Genomic DNA, 20,221 nt, shown 5'->3' with positions numbered 1-20,221 from the left:
GGTTAGTCCTGGTTCAGTCTTGGTTCAGTCCTGGTTTTACTGAATAGATCTGTGTTAGTCCTGGTTGAGTCCAGCTTTGTTCCATAGTCCTGGTCTGTTAGTCCTGGTTAAGTCTCGTATGTCCTATGTCCATATCTGGTCAAGTCCTAGTTACTTCTATTAAATATACAGTTGCACAAGGAGTTTAGACCTGGTATAGATCTGGGTTAGTCCTAGTTTCTTATGGACATTTAGACCAGTATAAGACCTGAGTTAGTCCTTTGCTACTCCTATCTTGACTAACTTACTAACTGCTCCTTTAAACTTCATATAACTTCTCCCATGTGAAATATTTACACGGTTGATATCTGATATTCCAACCAAGTCCGACTGGAATAAACTCGCATCTTTTCTTACATTCTTCAACATTCACTCCCCAAAATTAAATTTTTCTTTTGGCAACTTGAACAAAACAAATAGTAAAGCTACAGTATGTAATCGCCAGCTAGTCACTACACGCCAAGCCACATGAAGATACCGCACTTATTTTTGTCTTCAAGTACATGATGGAGTGATTTAAACCAGTGTTTCTCAACAAGAAATGTAGACCCTTAGACTAAGCCAGACTTTGAAGCATATATATAAATACATATTTTATCAGATTGTTTTAGCTGGTTTAAAATATTTTGTTAAAACCTATTTATTTAGCAAGTTTATTTGAACAGAAAGAACTTAACAGCAGTTTTCCCGCCAATGTATTTGAGCAAAATGTGTCTGGCCCCAGTACAGATATTTATATAAATATATACACACACTGTAGACGTGGCTCTGGGGGTCAGAACAAGTCTGCTGTGTACTGTCTGCTAGTTACAAAGAATTTTACTGTCCAAAAATCAGGAAGAGCACTGTTAGCATAACGGTGATTACTCTGGTCTCTGAGAGATGTGAAAAGTGCTTATAAACTCATCATGGTGAATAATTAGGATGTTCAGAAAACATAAGGTAAGTAAGGAATAACCTTGGACAGTACAAACTGTTTCAAATGAACTAGTTCTGCTTTTCACATTTTTAAGACAGTGAAAATCAGAGACTTTAAGATGTTAGTGAAGGGCTGACTGATATCAAAACAGGCTCGGAGACGCTAGTTTAAGTAATGAGGTAAAGTATATAAAGTATACAGGATAAAGTGACTTGTGTAGTGATTTCACAGTAAAGGAGGGGGAGATGGAGAAACAGTTTTTATGACGCGATCCCCAAGAAAAATCCACCGACAAAACCACTGGACAAGACAATGTTTCTTTTGATGAAGTCTGTTGCCTGTGAAAAAGATTGAAAACAATATTAGAAAGACTGGAGACCTGGTTTATGGTTATCTGTAACTACTGGGCCTATCCACATGAAACAGACCTAGTTTTGACCTGGTTTAGACCTGGTTTATGGTTAATATCTCTGATCACTGGGCCTATCCAACAAAAACTGGCACAAAGTTCAGTGTCTTCTCTGTCAGTTTATATATAATTTTGTCAGATTGTTTTAAATTTGTTCTTATTTGAAATATTGTGTTAAAACCTACTTATTTAGAAAGCTGATTTTATTTAGCAAGTTTATTTAATTGTCAAAATTGGACCATTACAGACACATGTATGTTTCATGTTTAAAACAAAAAACATTCGTAAAATGTATAATTCGCCAATTCCGCTAGAAATAAGCCACAGTATGCAACTTTTTACCCAAAAAAGATTAAAATAAATGCATGTTTTTTTTCTTTACTTATTTTTTATTGCACTGAGAAAATGTGAGTGGGCTTGTATCTCCACAAACCTGACTCTTATTTGGCCTGGATGTGGGCTTCACTGCCCGTTTCCACAGAAAAGTTGTTCCATTCCACTGCATGGCATTAAGCGTATCCATTTTCAAGGAGTATGGTTTTAACTTTCCTTTTCCATGGAAACTTACATGTGACGTGCCACCTCCAAAAAGTTACATAGTGTACCTTTAACTCAAATCAAATCCTTATTTGTATTTACCATGTATCAAATGAATAAATAAAGGTTGAATAAACAGATATTAAAATGGTAAGTCTCCGTTTTCCCCAAACAGACAAACCCTTAATGAAAAAGTTGCGCTACCTTTACCTCCTCTATGAATGTGCTGATTTCAGGCGCTGCCTTATTGGCTCGTTTTTTAAGGTGCTTTTTGGCTTTGTTCACATCTTTTTCCACCTTTTTCCAGTCGATCTGCACGTAACCAGTGTGATTGGCAATCTGGAAACACAGAGTTCTTTTTAGTCTATCTTGCTGGTATTTTTCTCACTCTATAGTATCTGGTGATTTATGGTGCGTTGATAAGAGATCCAGGTTATGGGCCTATACTCACTAATGTTACAGTGGAGATAACACTGTCTACAAGTTTTATAGTGCTCAGACGTGGGGCAAATTCATATCATAACTATGGTTAAAAATACAGCAGTCAAATGACAAATGACATGAAGAATGCCAGACACTAATTTGAGCAAGTATCGATACTGAAACATATTAAATCATTTAGATAAAATGTAGCCTTTTTTAAACTAGATCCGGTCTATATCAAAACAAATATTGAACCACATGTTAATATTAATTAATATTAACTATTATTTTGTGTGGAAAATTACATTGTCATTTATTAAAGAAAAAAACAAAAAAAACAACAACACTTTTGATCATTATTGTAGTATCATACCATAGTACAGAAGTCAACTCTGAAATTTAAGTATTTTTAGTGTTATAATTTTAGCATTGTGACAGCACTAATAGAAGCCAATCAATCTACAAAAATACATTTTTTTTAAAAGCTGATGATTGTTTTAAGTTAATTTCAGTTAGCCCCAAAACATCTGAAACGTATCACTCTTAAGAACTTATTCTAATATTCATGTTCACAAAACACTATATTACAGGGCTGTCCAAACTACGGCCCAGGGGCCAAATGCGGCCAATTTTTGTTGGTCCTCATGCCTCCTCCTAAACTGGCCCAATTGATCAGGAACTATTTTTTAGCACAAATTAAAGAGATTTTACCTCTATAACCGGAATAACATCACATTGCATTGTGACACAGACCAAAAAATAATCTTCCAAGTCTTATTAAAGGTACAATGTCGCTGTCAAATCTGTGTGAAATGCATCATTTGACTCCCTGTATCGACACTGGTCTGTGGCCCTCCGCTTCAAATATGTTTCAATATGTAGCCCTTGGTGAAAAAAGTTTGGACACCCCTGCTATATTACATTTAATGTGGAGCAGTCTGGGCTAGTTTGAGAAATAACGATAAAATCATGTTTGAAATAAAGTGGCTTTCCAGAAAAACATTTATTTTTATTGTTTTTTGATGAAGATGATGATCATTATTATCATTATTATTTTTATTATTATGTAGACTTGCCTGTAACAATAGAAATCCTCCGCCCACAGCAGTCGCAGCAATCTTCCCCACTCTCTGGAACAGGTAACCAGCACACCTGTACACACAAAAACACAGTACATCTGGTTATAAATTATTCAATATTACCAAACCCAACTCTTTGAGGGGGCTGGACTCTCCATTTTTCTGGCGTTGCCCGCAGAGAGGGACAGCAAGCTGGCGTGGGCTTGCTTATTGACCCACAGCTCGGCCGCCATGTGTGTTGGAGTTCACCCTGGTGAACGAGAGGGTTGCGTCTTCAGGTTGGGGACAGGTCACTGTTGTCTTGGCCTACGCAGTGCAGAGTACCCGGCCTTCTTGGAGACAGGGCAACGCCCACGTGGGCAACAGCAGTGACACCAGGAGAGGGGTGATAGGGAGGAACAGCCTCCCTGATCTGAACCAAAGTGGTGTTCTGTTATTGGACTTCTGTGCTAGTCACAGTTTGTTCATAACAAACACCATGTTCGAGCGCAAGGGTGTCCATCAGTGCACGTGGCAACAGGATGCCCTAGGTCGGAGGTCGATGATCGACTTTGTTGTCGTGTCATCTGATCTCCGGCCGCGTCTTTGACACTCAGGTGAAGAGAGGGGCAGAGCTGTCAACTGATCACCACCTGGTGAGTACTGTGAGGGTTTGTTGGAACATCTGGCAGGGCCTTCAACTTGCACCTCCGGGAGAGCTTCTCCCAGATCTTGGAAGAAGCTCGGGACATGGATTCCAAGTGAGCCATGTTCTCTGCCTCTATTGTCGAGGTGGCTGCTCGTAGCTGTGTTCATAAGGTCTGAGGTGCTTGTCGCGGGGGCAACCCCCGAATGCGGTGGTGGACACTGGAAATAAAGGATGCCGTCAGGAGTCCTATTGAGCCTTGCTGGCTTGTGGGACTCCTGAGGCAGCTGAAAAGTACTGGCGGGCCAAGTGTGCGGCAGGCATTGGGGCAGTTTGCACCCAAGTGTGAGATGAGATGAGAATCAGCTCCCCCAAATCCAAGGCCAGGCCAATGGAGCGTGAGATTGACAGGCGGATTGATGCAGCGTCTGCAGTGATGCGGTCGCTGTATCGGACTGTCGTGGTAAAGAAGGAGCTGAGTCGAAAGGGAAAGCTGTCGATTTACATTCCAACCCTCATCTATGGTCATGACCGAAAGGACAAGATCACGGATACAAGCGGCTGAAATAAGTTTCCTCCGCAGGGTGGCTGGGCACTGCCTTAGAGATAGAGTGAAGAGCTTAGTCACATGGGAGGAGCTCGGAGTAGAGCAGCTGCTCCTACACGTCGAGAGCAGCCAGCTGAAGCGGCTTGGGCATCTGTTCAGGATGCATCCTGGACGCACCCGGAACCCAGCGTGGCAGGCAAGACCCAGGACGCGCTCAAGGTACTTTGTCTGTTGGCTGGCCTGGGAATGCCTTGGGGGCCCACCAGAGGAGCTGGAGGACGTGTCTGGTGTGAGTGAAGTCTGGTAGTCCCTGCTTAGACTGCTGCCCCCGCAAACTGGCCCCGGTTAATATAATCCCTCTGCCCTCAGGACGGAGGTATAGGGCGATCAGGTGCAGGAGGGCACGGCTCGGTAGAAGCCTGATCCCAGCAGCCATTGCCTTCTTAAACAACAGGCCCCGCTGAGGCATAATGTCTGTTTTTGTAATGTGTTTATGTGACTGTGATGTTTGGTGTTTTTCTGTGTATGTAAGACGTGCTCTGTGTATTTGGAAAGGAATCTCCCCCTGGGGACAATAAAGTAAAGTCTTAAGTCTTAAGAGGAAGAAAATGGATGGATAGTATTAACTCAAAGAAATTACATTACAAGGAGCATGATATATGCTTTTGTTTGTTTCACATTTTAATTTTTCAGAGTCAGAAATGTGTTTTCGTAAGTTTATTTATTATTTTATATATTACACCATTATATCTAGTATGTCTGCCTGTCTTAGTATATTAAAATGAGTCAAAGAAGTATCGGTGGTTTTCAGATTCTATGATGTGACGATGTCATACTCCCAGATGGGGGAAAAGCCAGTTTTCACTACTGATCACATTGTACTTTATGTTGAAATATCCAAAAGTTAAATTCACAAATGTTGAACCTGATCATTTCTATTAATGACTAGACCCAAGAACTCACTGTGCTACAAAATCCTTTTACCTGGCCTCATCTTAGACAAACTACTGATCCACAAGGGAAATAACTTTGACTCAGTAACTCATACATTACATCATCTTATAACGAAGAGCAAAACATAAATGGTAGAGAATTGTGTCAAATCCAGCACAATTAAACAGATTTGTGCATGCACATGAAGAATTAAAAAATATAGTATATAGTAATATCTCTATGCTAAATTGAAGAGAGAAAAAGTGCAAAGATGAAATAGTGATTTGACATGACATACAGTTATCCATTACATAAACTTTACTTTTCTTGAACTGTATTTATAAAAATATTATTAGACTACTGAATGTTCTAATGTCATCTGAACCCCAGCAGTCGAAATGTGGCAAATACGTAAGATATCCGTACCATCCAGTGACCCCTCCCATCATGAGCTGGGTTGCGACAGAATACTTCTCAGCGATGGGTCCTGAGTTGCTCCCGAACACGCGGCTCCACCACTGATGTCTACGCGCATACTCTGTCAGATCCACCACCTCGTACACCTCGTCCTCACTCTCCCCCTCCTCTGAAATCACAAGAGAGGCTATTTAACCAGTGGGTACATTTACCCAACTCCAATCCGATCCAACTTTATTTCGAATGCACTTTAAAAACAACAGAGTTGACCAGAGTGCAGTACACAACAGACATTTTAAAAACACAGATAAATGACAGACATATAAATAAATAACTACAAACTGCACACTATAAAAGTCAACATATCAACGAAAAGCTAAAGAGAAAAAGTGTGTTTTAAGAGCTGATTTAAAAGTACTAAGTGACTCAGCCTGTCTAAGGTGCAGGGGCAACACGTTCCACAGTTTGGGACCAGCCACAGAGAAGGCACGGTCCCCTCGAAGTTTCCTCCTCATTTTGGGAACCACTAACAGAGAATGATCTGCAGACCTGAGTGAGCAAGCAGGAGCATAAGGTTGAAGCAGGTCGGACAGATATTGTGGAGCGAGGCCGTGGAGGCATTTAAAGACAAACAAAAGGATTTTAAAGTCAATTCGATAAAAGACAGGGAGCCAATGTAGGGAGATCAAGACAGGTGTAATGTCTTCCCGTTTTTTGTACCAGTTAAAAGGTGAGCAGTTGCGTTTTGAACAAGTTGAAGCCGTGCGAGAGAAGTTTGGTTCAGACCAATATAAAGAGCATTACAATAATCCAAACGATAGCTGATAAAAGCATGAATTAAAGGATTATTAGTTTTGACAGTAGTAGTTATTTACAGTTATTTATTTATAGTTATTTAAAAAGCCACTTAAATGTAAATAACTATAGTAATGAGACAACCCAATAATTACATCTTTTTGGTGTATGTTTACTGCACAATAGAAAGCTGACCATCAAAATTACCTGATGCCAGGTGTCAGTGAATCAGAGGATTTTTTAAGGCAACTGTTTTTTGGAAGAGAAAGTACAATGAATATTAAAATAACTCTTTCAATCTTTAATTTTCGTCTTTGCCACATTAGTTTGCCCTTTTTTGCATTATTTTCCTTGTTAAGACCTGCACAGGTGTGAACAATCAAAGAGAACTCAGATTACTCACATCAGATGAATGTGTCCAGAATGTTACATGACACTTCAGTAATCTGATAACTTCAGAAATCAGATTATGATTGGATTTTTGGTGTGCATGGAAACATAGCCAGTCAATCTGATATATGTGCTTTTTAATTGCCCCATTAAGTATTTTTTTTAATTCTATTTTTGCTTTTGTTCCAATCATAGACTGTTTATGGTTCCAGTATTATCCATTTAAAATATCGGTAATTTGTTACTTTTTAGTTTATATTTGATAGCATACCCTTTATTATTACATATGTGTTGAATAAATACTTGTAATGTGCACTTTACTGTGTAATAAATGGTGCCTGCCATACTATAAATAAAAGTGAAATGTACTACCCATCTGTAACAGTTTATTTACTAATCATTATACATGTAGAATTACTTTGATATCATTAATATTTTCTGGATCATTGGCTGCAGTTACAAGCTTATTGATATCTGACTTCTACTCCTTAAAAATTAATAATCGGAATACTGTTTATATTTAATTTTAATTATCTTTTAACGTAAAAATCCGACAATAATCCAACTTTGAGAGCACATATAACCGCAGCCACAGTCGAGATTTCAACATTTGACATCTGAAAAATGGAACAAAACCTCAAACATACAAATATTTTATACATGATTTTAATATTACACATTATCATTACATTATTAACCATTTTAACAGGCTCAAGTATATTTTTCACTGTGACACACCCTCTGATGGGCTGTTGTATCGATTCCAGTGTCTGAAATATATTGCCTACTCTGTTTACGCCCTGATTTCATGAGCTAACATGTACTAGCGTCAAATGGCTACCGAACATAAACAATGACAAAAACGGGTGAATCTTTATTTTTAAAATAAGGATTAAATCGTGTCACATATTACACATATAATACTGATGTAAATATGTGTAACTGCAGCGTTAAAAAGCAGACATGTGCGTGTTTTTGTGCGAAACAGACTCACTAACCTTCTCTGTGATCGACCGTCGCCATTTTGCAGAGGCGCTTACGTCACCAGGATGTTGACAATGACACGCCACGCCCCCTGCGCCACGTCACACCAACGATTTAATATGGGATTTTATTTTAGACAGTTCAACAACTTTATCATTAAAAAGCTACATATTTATTTTTATATTTTAGTGGTTTTAAATAGTAATATATAGTCAAGTTAAATATGAACAAAAAGAACAGTGTTTTGAGGATTTTTTTTTATCGAGTTTTTATTCGTATTAAGCAGTATTAAGCAGTTATACAGTATATAGTTTAAAATGACCAAACATTTAACTAAGCTAAATTCAATTAATTATTAGAAAATAAATATGTACATGAATTAGATATTTTATTTTGTATTATTTGTAATTGCATTATTCTTTAGTATTTATAGTTTTTGTTGAAGCTTCAACCAGACAAATACTGTATTGTTATTTTGTTTTACTTATTTATATTTTGTTTATTATGACTATATCATTATTTTTGTATTCCCAGTAGGTTTTTTAATAAACAATATTAAGAAGGGAATGAGACCATGCGATGGGGATCACATGCAACGCAAATGTGGTTTTACAAGTTTTATCCTGTTGGAAATGAATTACATTGTTATAAACTAGTAACCAAGTACTTATTACTGTAAATAATGCATTTTATTTAAAACAAAGCAAAAATACCGACTTGACGTTTACTATAATTAAAAACGTACACGCCAAATGTTGCATATAAGAGTTTTAAAACGTTCTAGGCCTTGAAATAAGCTTTTTTTTGGCTTAAATGTTGAATATTTAGACTAAAAGGACGACGGTCACATGGTGTGATCTGAGCGCTGTAATTGGCTGCAGCGGGAGGAGAGGGCGGGTGCAGCTCAGCGCGTGGGTTCGCTCGGGTGACACAATTATAACAACTTTATCTGCGCTCCGAAACGCATTTTACTCACAAATCCACATACATTGGATATTATTCTTGTTTGTTTGCATTCAACCAGGATTGGCATCACTTGTTTGGGCCTAAAATGTGACGCTTGTGGATGTTACCCGGACACCGCTGCTACACTGACTGCCCCTAACAGATTTACTATTCCGAATCGCATCTTTTTTCATCTTGTGGGGAAACTTTTGCTCGTTTTTGTTGTCGGTTTTCGCTTGTACGCGTGTGGTTTGGTGGATAGGTGGACTGGTGCGAGTTTGTGGGCACATTTTCCATGCAATCGTGCGCTGGTGGGGTGTCTGTGGCCGCCGCTGCGAGCTGCACTGCCGTAGCCGCTGCCCGGAGTCTGGGCTCGGGCTCGGCCGCTGCTGCTGCTCCGTGCGGCGCTGGGGCTGGTGGTGGTAGTGATGAGGAAAACAAAATGGCGGCGGGAAAAGCGAGTGAAGCCGAAGAGGACTTTCCGACTCTGACAGCGCAGGAACGGGACACTTTAGCCGGGATTGACAGGTCTGGACAGCTCCTCCGTGCACTAATAACCGCGCACGATGTTAAACAAAAGCTTCATTTGTCTTTTGCGTGTGTTAAAAGCTGTCCTGCGTGTGCAAGCGGTGCTCAATGTTGTCGCTTTTTTTGCAGTTCACTATTTGGATTTCAGAAGCTTCATGAAGATGGCGCCAGAAATAAGGCCCTACTAATAAAGGTATCGTTTTTAAGTCATAATTTCACCCTTTCAAAACCAAATACACACACTGCCAGTAGTTTAACCCGTTTGGTAATGCAAAAGGGTGCACATTTGCTGTCAAAACAAACAGCTAACCCCAGCCCATGCATTCAAAGTGAGGCCCTTTTGGAGCAGCCAGAGCTAGGCGGCTAGTTAGCTTCTTCACATCTTTGCACCTGCGGCTAGGCAAACAACTAGCTACGGGTTTAGACATTTAACACGTTTAAAACAGCCTTATAATCGTAATAATCTTGCTATTACACTCTAAACAACATTGCATTACGTTGTTTTGCATCAACGACATCACGTAACCTCCTCCTGCATCGGAGCATTCACTAATATATTTATATAGATTTGTTTCAACGTTTTGTGTATGGTATTGTGCACAAATGAATACAAAAATAGGATAAATATACGCATAATTTACACATGCAAACCCAGTATTAAACTATATAATTAACTAAACTGCCATACTGTGTAAAAGAGTAATGGATAGAACAATAACAAGGCAAACACGAACAATGGCAAATTCTATGTAAATGTGAGTAACTTTGTTCGACATAATTCTTTCTTCTTGCATTCCTCTTATTCCTTGTAACCTGATAGTTAACCTTTTTGACATGCATTTTGGAGTCTGCCATTAAAAACCTGCTTGACTTTCAACGTAAAGACAGTTACATCATCTTTTTGTTATGCTGGGAATATTCCACTAAACTAGATCTCCATCTTTATCAAATGCACATGAGTTAGTGTAATATTAAGAGATATGCTTCAACATAATGATGCAAGTAACATTATGAAACTATATAGCAACCTTGAACAGTCATAGTCAAAAGTCATAATCCTATGATGTATAGGTACTATTTATAACAATTTATGCCCACATAAATAAAATATGACACATGTAATTTGAAAAAAATAATTGCCTGGCACAAAATGTAAATATGAGCATGGAATAGACAAGTTTGACTAATATAACTACTTATTTTGAATAAGAAGGCTTGCTGCTATTTTACTAAATGTTAATTACTAAATGTCCATCATCATTAATTGTTACTCATATTAAAATGTATGTAATTTGGGCTAAAAAATTCAAAACCTTTACTGTCCAAATATAATAAGGCTCTACAATATAACTATGTAGATATGCAAGGATGTTACATGCTGATTTCAACTTTGCTATGCCAAAAATACATTTAATTTAACGAGGAAAAAAGAAAACTGTAATGCAATCATGAGGCAATGCAATGTAGAGTTTAAATATGTATATAGTGTTAAAAGTTACTGTTTTACATATGTGAAACTAGCTTTTCTTGCAATAGCCCCATGATATTCATTTAGTCCTTAAATGTTAACTTTCTAACAGAGTAGTGGCAATTTGGGTCATTTTAAATGACGTTATTAAGTTGACGTTACTTGGCAAATGGTTTCCTGGCCAAATGTGTTCAGCTTTGTGCCTCATTCAATTAAAGTGTTTTATTAGTACACTTTTGTATCCATATAATGTAGGGCTAAATGATTGAGAAAAATATTGAGATTTTTTAGATAAGCCTTGTAAATGCAATTAGATTTGCGATATATGTTTTCATAACAGGATTATGTTCAAAGTTCACATTTAAACACGTCCAGAAGAACTGACAAAAAGACTGAAATATGGATTGACAAACTAATACAAGAATCACATTTCAGAACATGTACAGATCTAAACTACAGGGTTAGATCTTTATATGTACAATAAGACCACATGGAGACACAGGGAGGGCATCTGACACACAGGGTCATTTTAGAACATGGTTGTACAGAACTAACTACAGGGTTAGCAGTTTTATCCGGAATAAGATGAGAGATTTTGTTGTTTGTGGAGGAAAATTGCTGCCTTTGTGATTTTGCGATTCATTGATTAATCTTGCAGCCGTACTATAGAGAGTTACTATAGTGAGTTACTATATACACATCTGCTTTCTGACACATAGGTGGTGGCATTGTCTTTTGTTTACAACATTCCCATCTTGAATTGGCTCTTTTTTCCATAAACTTGTAACTGAAGCCCCCACTGAATCTATGTAGGCTTATATTTAACTAATTTGAGTATTGGTAATTATAAAGTTTATATTTTGAAAGCGTATTTTGGTGTGAATGTGGAAAAGGGTAGTTGAACATTTTAGCTCATCCTTAATATGACACTAGGTGGTGTGGGAAACCTAGGATAAGAGCTAGCTTGCAATGGAGCGGCACATAGCATTAGCGTAGCATCCCTGCAGAAAGCTTGCAGCTAAATGACATTTTGAGGCACCAAATTTAAACATACATTTTTGTAGAAAGATGCATTTTTTTGCAATGTTTAGAAATTACAATGCAATTCTCACTTTAAGATCGTATTATTATTTGTTTATTTGTTGCCTCTGTATTACTAGGACATACATGTATACCTATGTTATAATACATGTTAAGTGCAATAGACTAGCTAACTTTAGCTTTTCTGTAAATATAAAACTGCTGTTAACATTTTTTAAGAGTTAGGTTTAGGGTTGCATAATTTTGGGGAAAGTGTTGGAAAATTAAATTAAAGGTTCTTTATGTAACTTTTCTGGTTGGGTGTCTGCCACTTGCTTCTCTCCATGGAAATGTTATTGCTATGTCTGGAAAGACTCTATCTGTCTATCTTGCGATGATTCATTTACAGTTGTTTTAATGCTTGAGAAACATGTATTCGTGTGAGCGGGTCCGCCTCCCCACTGATTAGCATTACCTGCTTGTCTCCATGGAGATAAATAGGTTTAGTGCTATCCTGTGGAACATTCCAGGCAAAGCATCTCCATAGAGACAAGCAGGTGGTAGACTTTCCACTAGAAAAGTTACTTGGTGCGTCTTTAAATCAGCCCTATTGTGCTTGTGTCTCTATGGTTCTCATCTCTGACCCTGTGGATCATTATGTTATAATTTATGCATTTTAAATCAAAATATTAATCTAAAAGGACTTAATAAAAGAAACACGTCCAAGTTAGGAAACTGCAGTGTCCAGTGGGAGCTGAGGTCGCCGTAAACGTCATCACAACAAAGCGCCACATGCTGTTGGCGTCCCCTATCGATAGCTGAACCTCACACTAGCGAGCAGATGATTTTTTTTCATTTGTATCAAAATAGCTACGTGATGCTGCCAAGTCCTACGAGTATCACCGGTTAAGAAAATTAAACTGGAGAACGAAAATTAAACTGGAGAACAATAATCACTCCAATTACAACTTACATGAGAGGGTCAAAGAGAAGGAAACAACTACAACAGAATAGGTCTGCTTTCACTTGCAAATTGCTTATAATTTCAAATAGTCCTGTTTCTGTACAGTGGGCAGTGCTGGATTTGAATATTACACAATAGATAATTATTTAGCAAATTAGTATACATGATTTAGCAATAAGCCTGCCCTAGCTCATTGTTTAGACACAGTGTGCTCACATGCACGAGCATATTTTGGCTGAAAAGTTTTTTGAAAATATCTGCAGTTTGATTCACTGTAGTCTTCATATTTATAGTCTTTAGAAGGTAACAAAAGGTTTCTTCTGAAAGTTCACACACACTAAATCAGAACATGACAAAGCCTGACCAGTTGATACTTTGCAGTGCCATCACAGTGGGGCTTTACTGCATGTATTTCTATGGTGGAATTTTTTGAAGTTACCATGGTGACACAATGCACTAATACATTGAAATCATTACCAAAAAGTTTTTAGATTACATTTTCAGGACCCTGTGATCAATCCGAGCGTTCATGGTTCATGTTTAGGAATTTTATTTTTACCAAAGAGGTGTGAGTGACTGACTGAAACTTTTAGCTAATGCTAGCTAGCTTGTGACTGTAATGTTATTTGAGAAGGACTTGTTTAACAGCACAAATCAGATCACATGTTGGAGTTCAGATAACTCTCTTCTATAACTCTCTTCTTTATGGTCAGATTGTGTTAAAATAATGCTCACATTTAAAGCCCAACTTGAGTAACAAAGCCTCAGACAGAGCAGTGCCAGCTGTTAGGCATAACCACAGGGTATGTTGATGGCATCAGCTGCAAAGTATCGATAGGTTGCGCTCCTATTCTATAATTTGATGATGCCATAATTACAGACAGAGGGCAGGGGCGATTATTAGTATTATACTACTATTATTATAATATGTAAGACTCACTGTTTTAAAAGACATCTCCAACTTTTTCGTTATTATTATTATTATTATTATTATTATTATTATTATATTTTATTATTATTAGTTTGTGATTGGCTTCACAAACTTGTCATATTAATCTTACGTTTAAAGTCTTTTCAGCTGACCACAATCACGTCTTTAGGGTTTAATAATGGCTATTTTGTTTTTTTGTTCCAAGTGGATAGGTCCAGTGATCACAGAGATATGAACTATAAACCAGGTCCACACATGTGCAGTCTGACATTTACACAGAGAAATTCACCTGAGTTTTGACCTCTGACCTCTCACCTGTCTCCAGCTCAGGTTAAACTAAAAGCCTTGAATTACCAATTTAATTTAAATTATGAGGAAATAATAGGGATTATTATTTTTGCCACACTCAAGCGGCCCTATATTATTTGTGTAATCAAGTGCAGAGGACAAATTTCCTTATGGGGACAATGCAATGTTCACAATGTTTACCTTAACCTTAAAGAGCGGAATCTCTTAAAGTGCACCTGTTCTGTAAACTGGACTTTACAGATCTTTATCCATGTTCTCGTCATTTATTCTTATTGAGCCTCTGAAGTTGTATTTGGAGTGATTCATGTTTGAGTAATGTTTAATCTCTTAATTTGAAGACGCCATTTTGCTGATCTACCCCCGTTTTCACCTCCACCGGTACACGCCCACTGCGACCTACACACCCACTATGCTCTTCCTTCTCAAGTTTTATTTTCTTAATCAGTGTTACTTGTAGGATTCGGCAGCGTCGTGTAGTCACTCTGGTATAAATTTTAAAAAATGCGTCACTTTGTTGTGATGATGTTTACGGCAACAGTGGACTTGTTTCTTTTATTAAGTCGTTTTAGATGAATATTGTGATTTAAAATGTGCAAATTATAACATGCTAATCCATGGCTGTCAGAGATTACAGGTATAGAGACACAAGCACTATGTATCTGATTTAAAGTGAAATTAGTTTGGCCCCAGTATAAAATATCGTAAAGCTAATCTTGGATTTAAGTCAGTTGGCCGCTGTCTCTCTCTTTGTTACAACCTTAAAGTAACTCTGTTAGCAGGCTAATTGCTGCTAGCACTGGCAAAATTCTGCTTTGCCCCTGAATGATATGAAGCTTTCAATGCATCACTGAATACATTGAAAATATTTAGCCTAAATCTGCATACAATCAAAGCTTTTGTATTTAAAAGAATAGACAAGGTTAGGGCTATTGCTCAGTCATGCATAACGATTAGCTAAATTAGTCTGGTGCAGGACTTTTCAATTTTGGCTATGTATTGGTAAGAATTAGACAATCAGATTTACTATACTTGAACATCATTAAAATATTGATTGATGGCAAAAGTAAATATTCTTTAGCAATGTTCCCATAGATTCTGTTAAGACTATTTCATTTCAGTTTCACTTTGTGGAAATGTCACTTACTTCTTATATTTAATTTTTAAGCATTAGTTTTTGACCAGTGTGTCTCTTTTATAGGTTTATGATAATACAATGAGCAACTAAGTCTGATTTTGTTATGTCAGTATACAGTGTTCCCTTGTTCATCGTGGCGGTTACATTCTAAAAATAACTCGCAATAGGCGAAATCCACAAAGTAGTCAGATTTATTTTTTTTTACAATTATTCTATGTTTTAAGGCTGTAAAACCCCTCACCACACATTTCTCACATTTCTCTCTTGTTTAAACACTCTCAAAGTTCAAACCTTCATATATTATATCATCCTTCCTCAATGATCATTTTAAATGTGTTGTTAATGCGCCTCTGCTCCAGCGGTATCCACAGAGGCGCCTCTCCATGCAGAGAAACAGTTAAGTCCAAAGCATTTCTGAAATTTCTTGGTGCAGAACGTTTCATCGACATTGTAGGTTTTGTCAGGGAGAAAACATGCAAACGTACAGCACTTCAGAGTCACACTGCGATCCAACATTTATGTAAATGTAACTCTAATATATTGTTCTCTTCAGTCTCTTGAGGCTGTGATTTGGTGGGCTACAGTTAGATTTAATACGATGTATATTCTTGCTTCTTCTTTGCTTAAATAGACAAACACAGCAGGAAAGTTAGAGCTCTTCTTTATTCAACAACTTAACTCATCTCATGCGCGCCCTGTGTGCGTTCACTCTTGTTACATTTTTATCGGTGCGCTCCTCAAATACACTGTACTGCAACAATAAGCAGGAACCAATATTATTATGAAGAAAGTAAATAATGTATCCAACATAATATAATAAATTATATTCATTGTTAACCACTTGACGTTCCGACGGCCCGCCCGCCGTGCAATACAGAGTCCTATACTATAGCTTTAATTATCTGACGATACTCGATATCAACCGATACCAGAGCCGAGGCTGAAAACAGCTCTCTTTTTTTTCATTACGTAGAAATAAACAAAACAAAACTGATCCAAATGTGTTATGGAGCTATGTCTGTCCTGAGTAACAACAGAACAACTTTGTGTAAATAAAAGTTCAAACATTTGAGACTTTCTGGGTCAACTACGACCTTTAAATAGTCTTATTACATCAGTGTATATGTCCAACAGGATATCGGCTGAATCGATATTTAGAGGCTGATATCTGATCCAGCAAATATTTCAGTATCGTCGCCGTACCAGTATCGGATCAGTGCATCCCCAGGCCAGGCTATTTTAGACTAAGAAGACCACCATAGTCTCCTGTATTAAATGGAAACGCTGCCTTTAGTAATGTTTGTCTCTTTACCTAAACCTTCTTCAGTTACGACACATAGTGTGTTATTACGTGTGATTTGCTTTGGAGCGTGTCGGCATTGTCCATTTGAAGGGTCCAAAGCAGACCTTGGTACGGCACTAGCACCAAGGTGGTATTATATTTCCAGTGCATAATGCCATTGACATGAGCCAAATATATAAATGGATGTAGCTAACATGCCATGCTAGCTGCCATGTTGCAAACAGGAAGTGAGCACTGTGGTGGTTCCTTCAAGCTCTGGTTGCAATTCACTTTCTATGTAAAAAGCGTGGCCCCTTGCTCTGCTGTCAGGCTCGTCATTCTGACCTTAAAATGTTGGTTTTAACCTGCTCTATATGATCCTGGGGTTTTTATCTAATTATTTTGTTCATATATAAAGACATGAGTATTAATATCAGACAAATCAGGTGCCTTCTAACCTGTGGTCACATTACATGTTTAGCTTTAACCACATCTCACAGCGTCACAAACTAGGAATGACTAAAAATCTCTGTAGCAAAAGAAAAATATAAAATGTGTCAACTGTGTCCATATTACCTACATTTACTTGTCTCTATTGGTTCCTCATCATAAACAGACCTGGAGTTGTGTTTTGATTCATTCACACATATTTAACACACAAACCCTGCAGATTTAGGCTGAGTTCTTCTCTCAAATGGAAAACACTCTGTTCCACCTTGTGATGTCATAATACAGGAAGTGCTCCACTGTGTTTTTAAACTCCATACACCTTCACTACTATCATTTGGATAATTTCAGCCCTGGAATTGCCAATCTTTAGTAAACAAAAGGTAAAAAGTAACTGTTAACATGAATATTACTGTTTCATGACATCACAAGGTGGAAAAGAGCATTTTGAGCTTTGGATATGTAGACAGACTAATAATAAAGTGTTACTCAAACCTGTGTGAATAAAACAAAACACAACTCCAGGTCTGTTTTTGAGGAGACAACAGCATTATAAAGCTTCATTTTGTGTAATATAGGACCTTTTAAGAAAACATGAGTTCTGGCGACGCCAGTTGCTCACGTAGCAGAGCCCGGCCCCTGGATAGAGAGAGTGTAGAGACAGTTTGGCTGGAGGTGGTCACACAAAACTGACCTGCACTAAGTGGTCATGCCAATCCAAACATGAGGCGTGTTCAGGCTCTGCGCTTGTCTCTCACAAAAATTAACTGCAGATAAGATGCTGTTGAAGCAGCATGCAGTTGGCCTCTAGCACAAAAAATGTATGTTTCACAAATGCTTCACACTTTTTTTAACTAACAGGTTTTTCAAAAAGAGACAATACTTAGTAGAGCTCTATGTGCTTACAGAGGTGGTATTTGACTTCTAGAAGGGGTATTTACTTCTGTGGGGTATTAAAGAGGAGACATTTACTTCTGTGGGGTATTAAAGAGGAGGCATTTACTTCTATGGGGTATTAAAGAGGGGGTATTTACTTCTATGGGGTATTAAAGAGGGGTTATTTACTTCAAAGGGGTATTAAAGAGGGGGTATTTACTTCTATGGGGTATTAAAGAGGGGGTATTTACTTCAAAGGGGTATTAAAGAGGGGGTATTTACTTCAAAGGGGTATTAAAGAGGGGGTATTTACTTAAAAGGGTATTAAGGAGGGGGTGTTTTAATTCTGTGGGGTGTTAAAGAGGGGGTATTTTACTTCTATGGGGTATTAAAGAGGGGGTATAATTTCAAAGTGGTATTAAATCGGGGGTATTTACTTCTATGTGGTATTAAAGAGAGGATATTTTACTTCAATGGGTATTAACTGTAACACATACATATTTAGATCACCATGTTTCCTTTTATTGTTTTGAAAATGCTGTATTCACCCAAAACAATGTGTTAACATGTTTTATGAGTTTCACTGTAGTTTTTGATGTTCTGAGTCTCCCCTCTCTTTGCTCTCTATACTAAGTCCCTCCCCCTTCAGAGCACTATCACAACACACTCAGCTGCATCCCACTAATGAACCTACTGCACATCACATCAGGTTTGTCAAGTTGCTGTGTACAGTTTTGTATCATGTTTTTGTATATTTATGGCCAAGAATCCTAATGCTAACTATGTGGAGGGTTTGAATACTGCGAGAAATCACTAAAATAAAATATTCACACATGCATGGATGACATCTAAAACCTCTTCAGACCTATTGTTGCACATGGTAGAAAGCTAAAAAAAATCTATTTTGCGTAATATTAATTATTTAAACTCATAATGCAGGGACTGATTTTATTTACGCTACTACTCTACCACTGAGCCAAAGCACCTTAGTCTATACTGTTTCCTGGAGTGTGGTCTCTCTAGTTTTTGCTCTTCAATCATGTTATGTTCTCATCTCTTCATTATGTCACTGCCTTAGTATATCTAAGGTTATAAAGAAAAAGACAATACCATTGAAAACATAACTCAGAACTATGATCTTTAAGTGGGTTAAATTTAATGTCACTTGGTTCTTTATAGATGTGTGGAGCCCATAGAGAAACAGGGTGTAGAAAAGGCCAGCTTTTGTCATATGCAACCTTTCTTTAAAATATATTACAACATATTAACAACTACTGGCCATTGAAAGGCATTATAAATAATATTGTGTAGAAATTCAGTCTTAATAGATTGCAATTTCATGTTGACCTGGCTGTATCAAGGGCTCAAGTGCTTTTTAATGAGGCTCCACGCACATACCCATCGTAATTTTACTATTCAAATATTAACCAATCAATGGCTCTAAACCAGAGGTGGGCAAACTTTTTGACCCATGGGCCACAATTTGACCGATGAGCTGGGCCATGATATATATATATATATTTATATATGTATATATTACATTAGAGACTTGTCTTATAACATGCAGCAAAGCATGAATATCCAAGGCTCACTGTGCAAATACCCTTACCCGTATCTATTTTAATATAATTTGATCATGTTTGATGGGCCAGATTAATAAACCCAAAGGGCCATGTGTGGCCCCCAGGCCGTAGTTTGCCGATGTCTGCTCTAAGCTGTGGAGAGAGGAAAAGGTCCCTCTGCCCTTTTATGAAGCTGTGATGATGCTAAAGCTAAGTGCTAGCCCATCCCCTCAGTCAGAGGTCTGGAGTCTGGAGCAGATGGAGTTTACTGTGTGTGTACGGGCTTTACATGTTACTTACTGTAGGAGCGGCGAACTTGAATGTTAAACCACTCATCGGGCAGCGCTAAAACCATGTGACATTTTGTTCTGCCTTCGATAACCTGTGCTTTGCCCGCAGAGCTGATGAGTGTCCACAAGCTTCTCCCACATGACTTTTGTGCAGAACAATGTTATAACATATCACAATAATATATCCTTGTAACTCATCACTAAAACTGCATTTAGTGAAGAGAAGAGGCCGTTTGTGACACTTGCACACACATATCTGTCACTCAGGCCTGGCTCTTTTAAACTGCTATCTTTCAAGTTTTCATGTGTTATTATGGGCCTACCGCACACAGTGCACATCGTGGTGCTGTAATGTTGCCACAAGGGG

At 37.9% G+C, this 20,221-nt stretch overlaps 2 protein-coding genes across 4 annotated transcripts in view; one reads left to right on the top strand and one right to left on the bottom strand.

The window, feature by feature from the left end:
• Positions 1-1,198: 1,198 nt before the first annotated feature.
• LOC117381598 (FUN14 domain-containing protein 1) lies at positions 1,199-8,231 on the bottom strand. 2 transcript variants are annotated; one of them, XM_033978595.2, is made up of 5 exons: positions 8,112-8,231; positions 5,938-6,097; positions 3,404-3,479; positions 2,109-2,243; positions 1,199-1,296 (listed from the first exon to the last, which is right to left on the bottom strand). In XM_033978595.2, the coding sequence occupies exons 1-5, from the start codon at positions 8,134-8,136 to the stop codon at positions 1,219-1,221; spliced, it is 474 nt and encodes a 157-aa protein (XP_033834486.1). In that variant the 5' UTR covers positions 8,137-8,231; the 3' UTR covers positions 1,199-1,218. The 2 variants fall into 2 exon arrangements, with proteins under 2 accessions (XP_033834486.1, XP_055082910.1); XM_055226935.1 differs by having other exon boundaries at positions 2,115-2,243.
• Positions 8,232-9,003: 772 nt separating this feature from the next.
• Positions 9,004-20,221, top strand: part of LOC117381510 (histone demethylase UTY-like) — a 52,822-nt gene continuing 41,604 nt past the window's right edge. For both annotated transcript variants that reach the window (XM_033978502.1, XM_033978495.1), the window contains exons 1-2: positions 9,004-9,570; positions 9,700-9,763. In XM_033978502.1, coding sequence (XP_033834393.1) covers positions 9,338-9,570; positions 9,700-9,763 — 297 coding nt within the window. In that variant the 5' untranslated portion in view covers positions 9,004-9,337. The remainder of the gene's footprint in view (positions 9,571-9,699; positions 9,764-20,221) is intronic.

The sequence above is a fragment of the Periophthalmus magnuspinnatus genome, chromosome 2, assembly GCF_009829125.3.
Source record: "Periophthalmus magnuspinnatus isolate fPerMag1 chromosome 2, fPerMag1.2.pri, whole genome shotgun sequence".
NCBI classification, from domain to species: Eukaryota; Metazoa; Chordata; class Actinopteri; order Gobiiformes; family Gobiidae; genus Periophthalmus; species Periophthalmus magnuspinnatus.
Note: the sequence above shows the minus strand (reverse complement) of the source record. Positions and strands in the feature narration are given on the sequence as shown.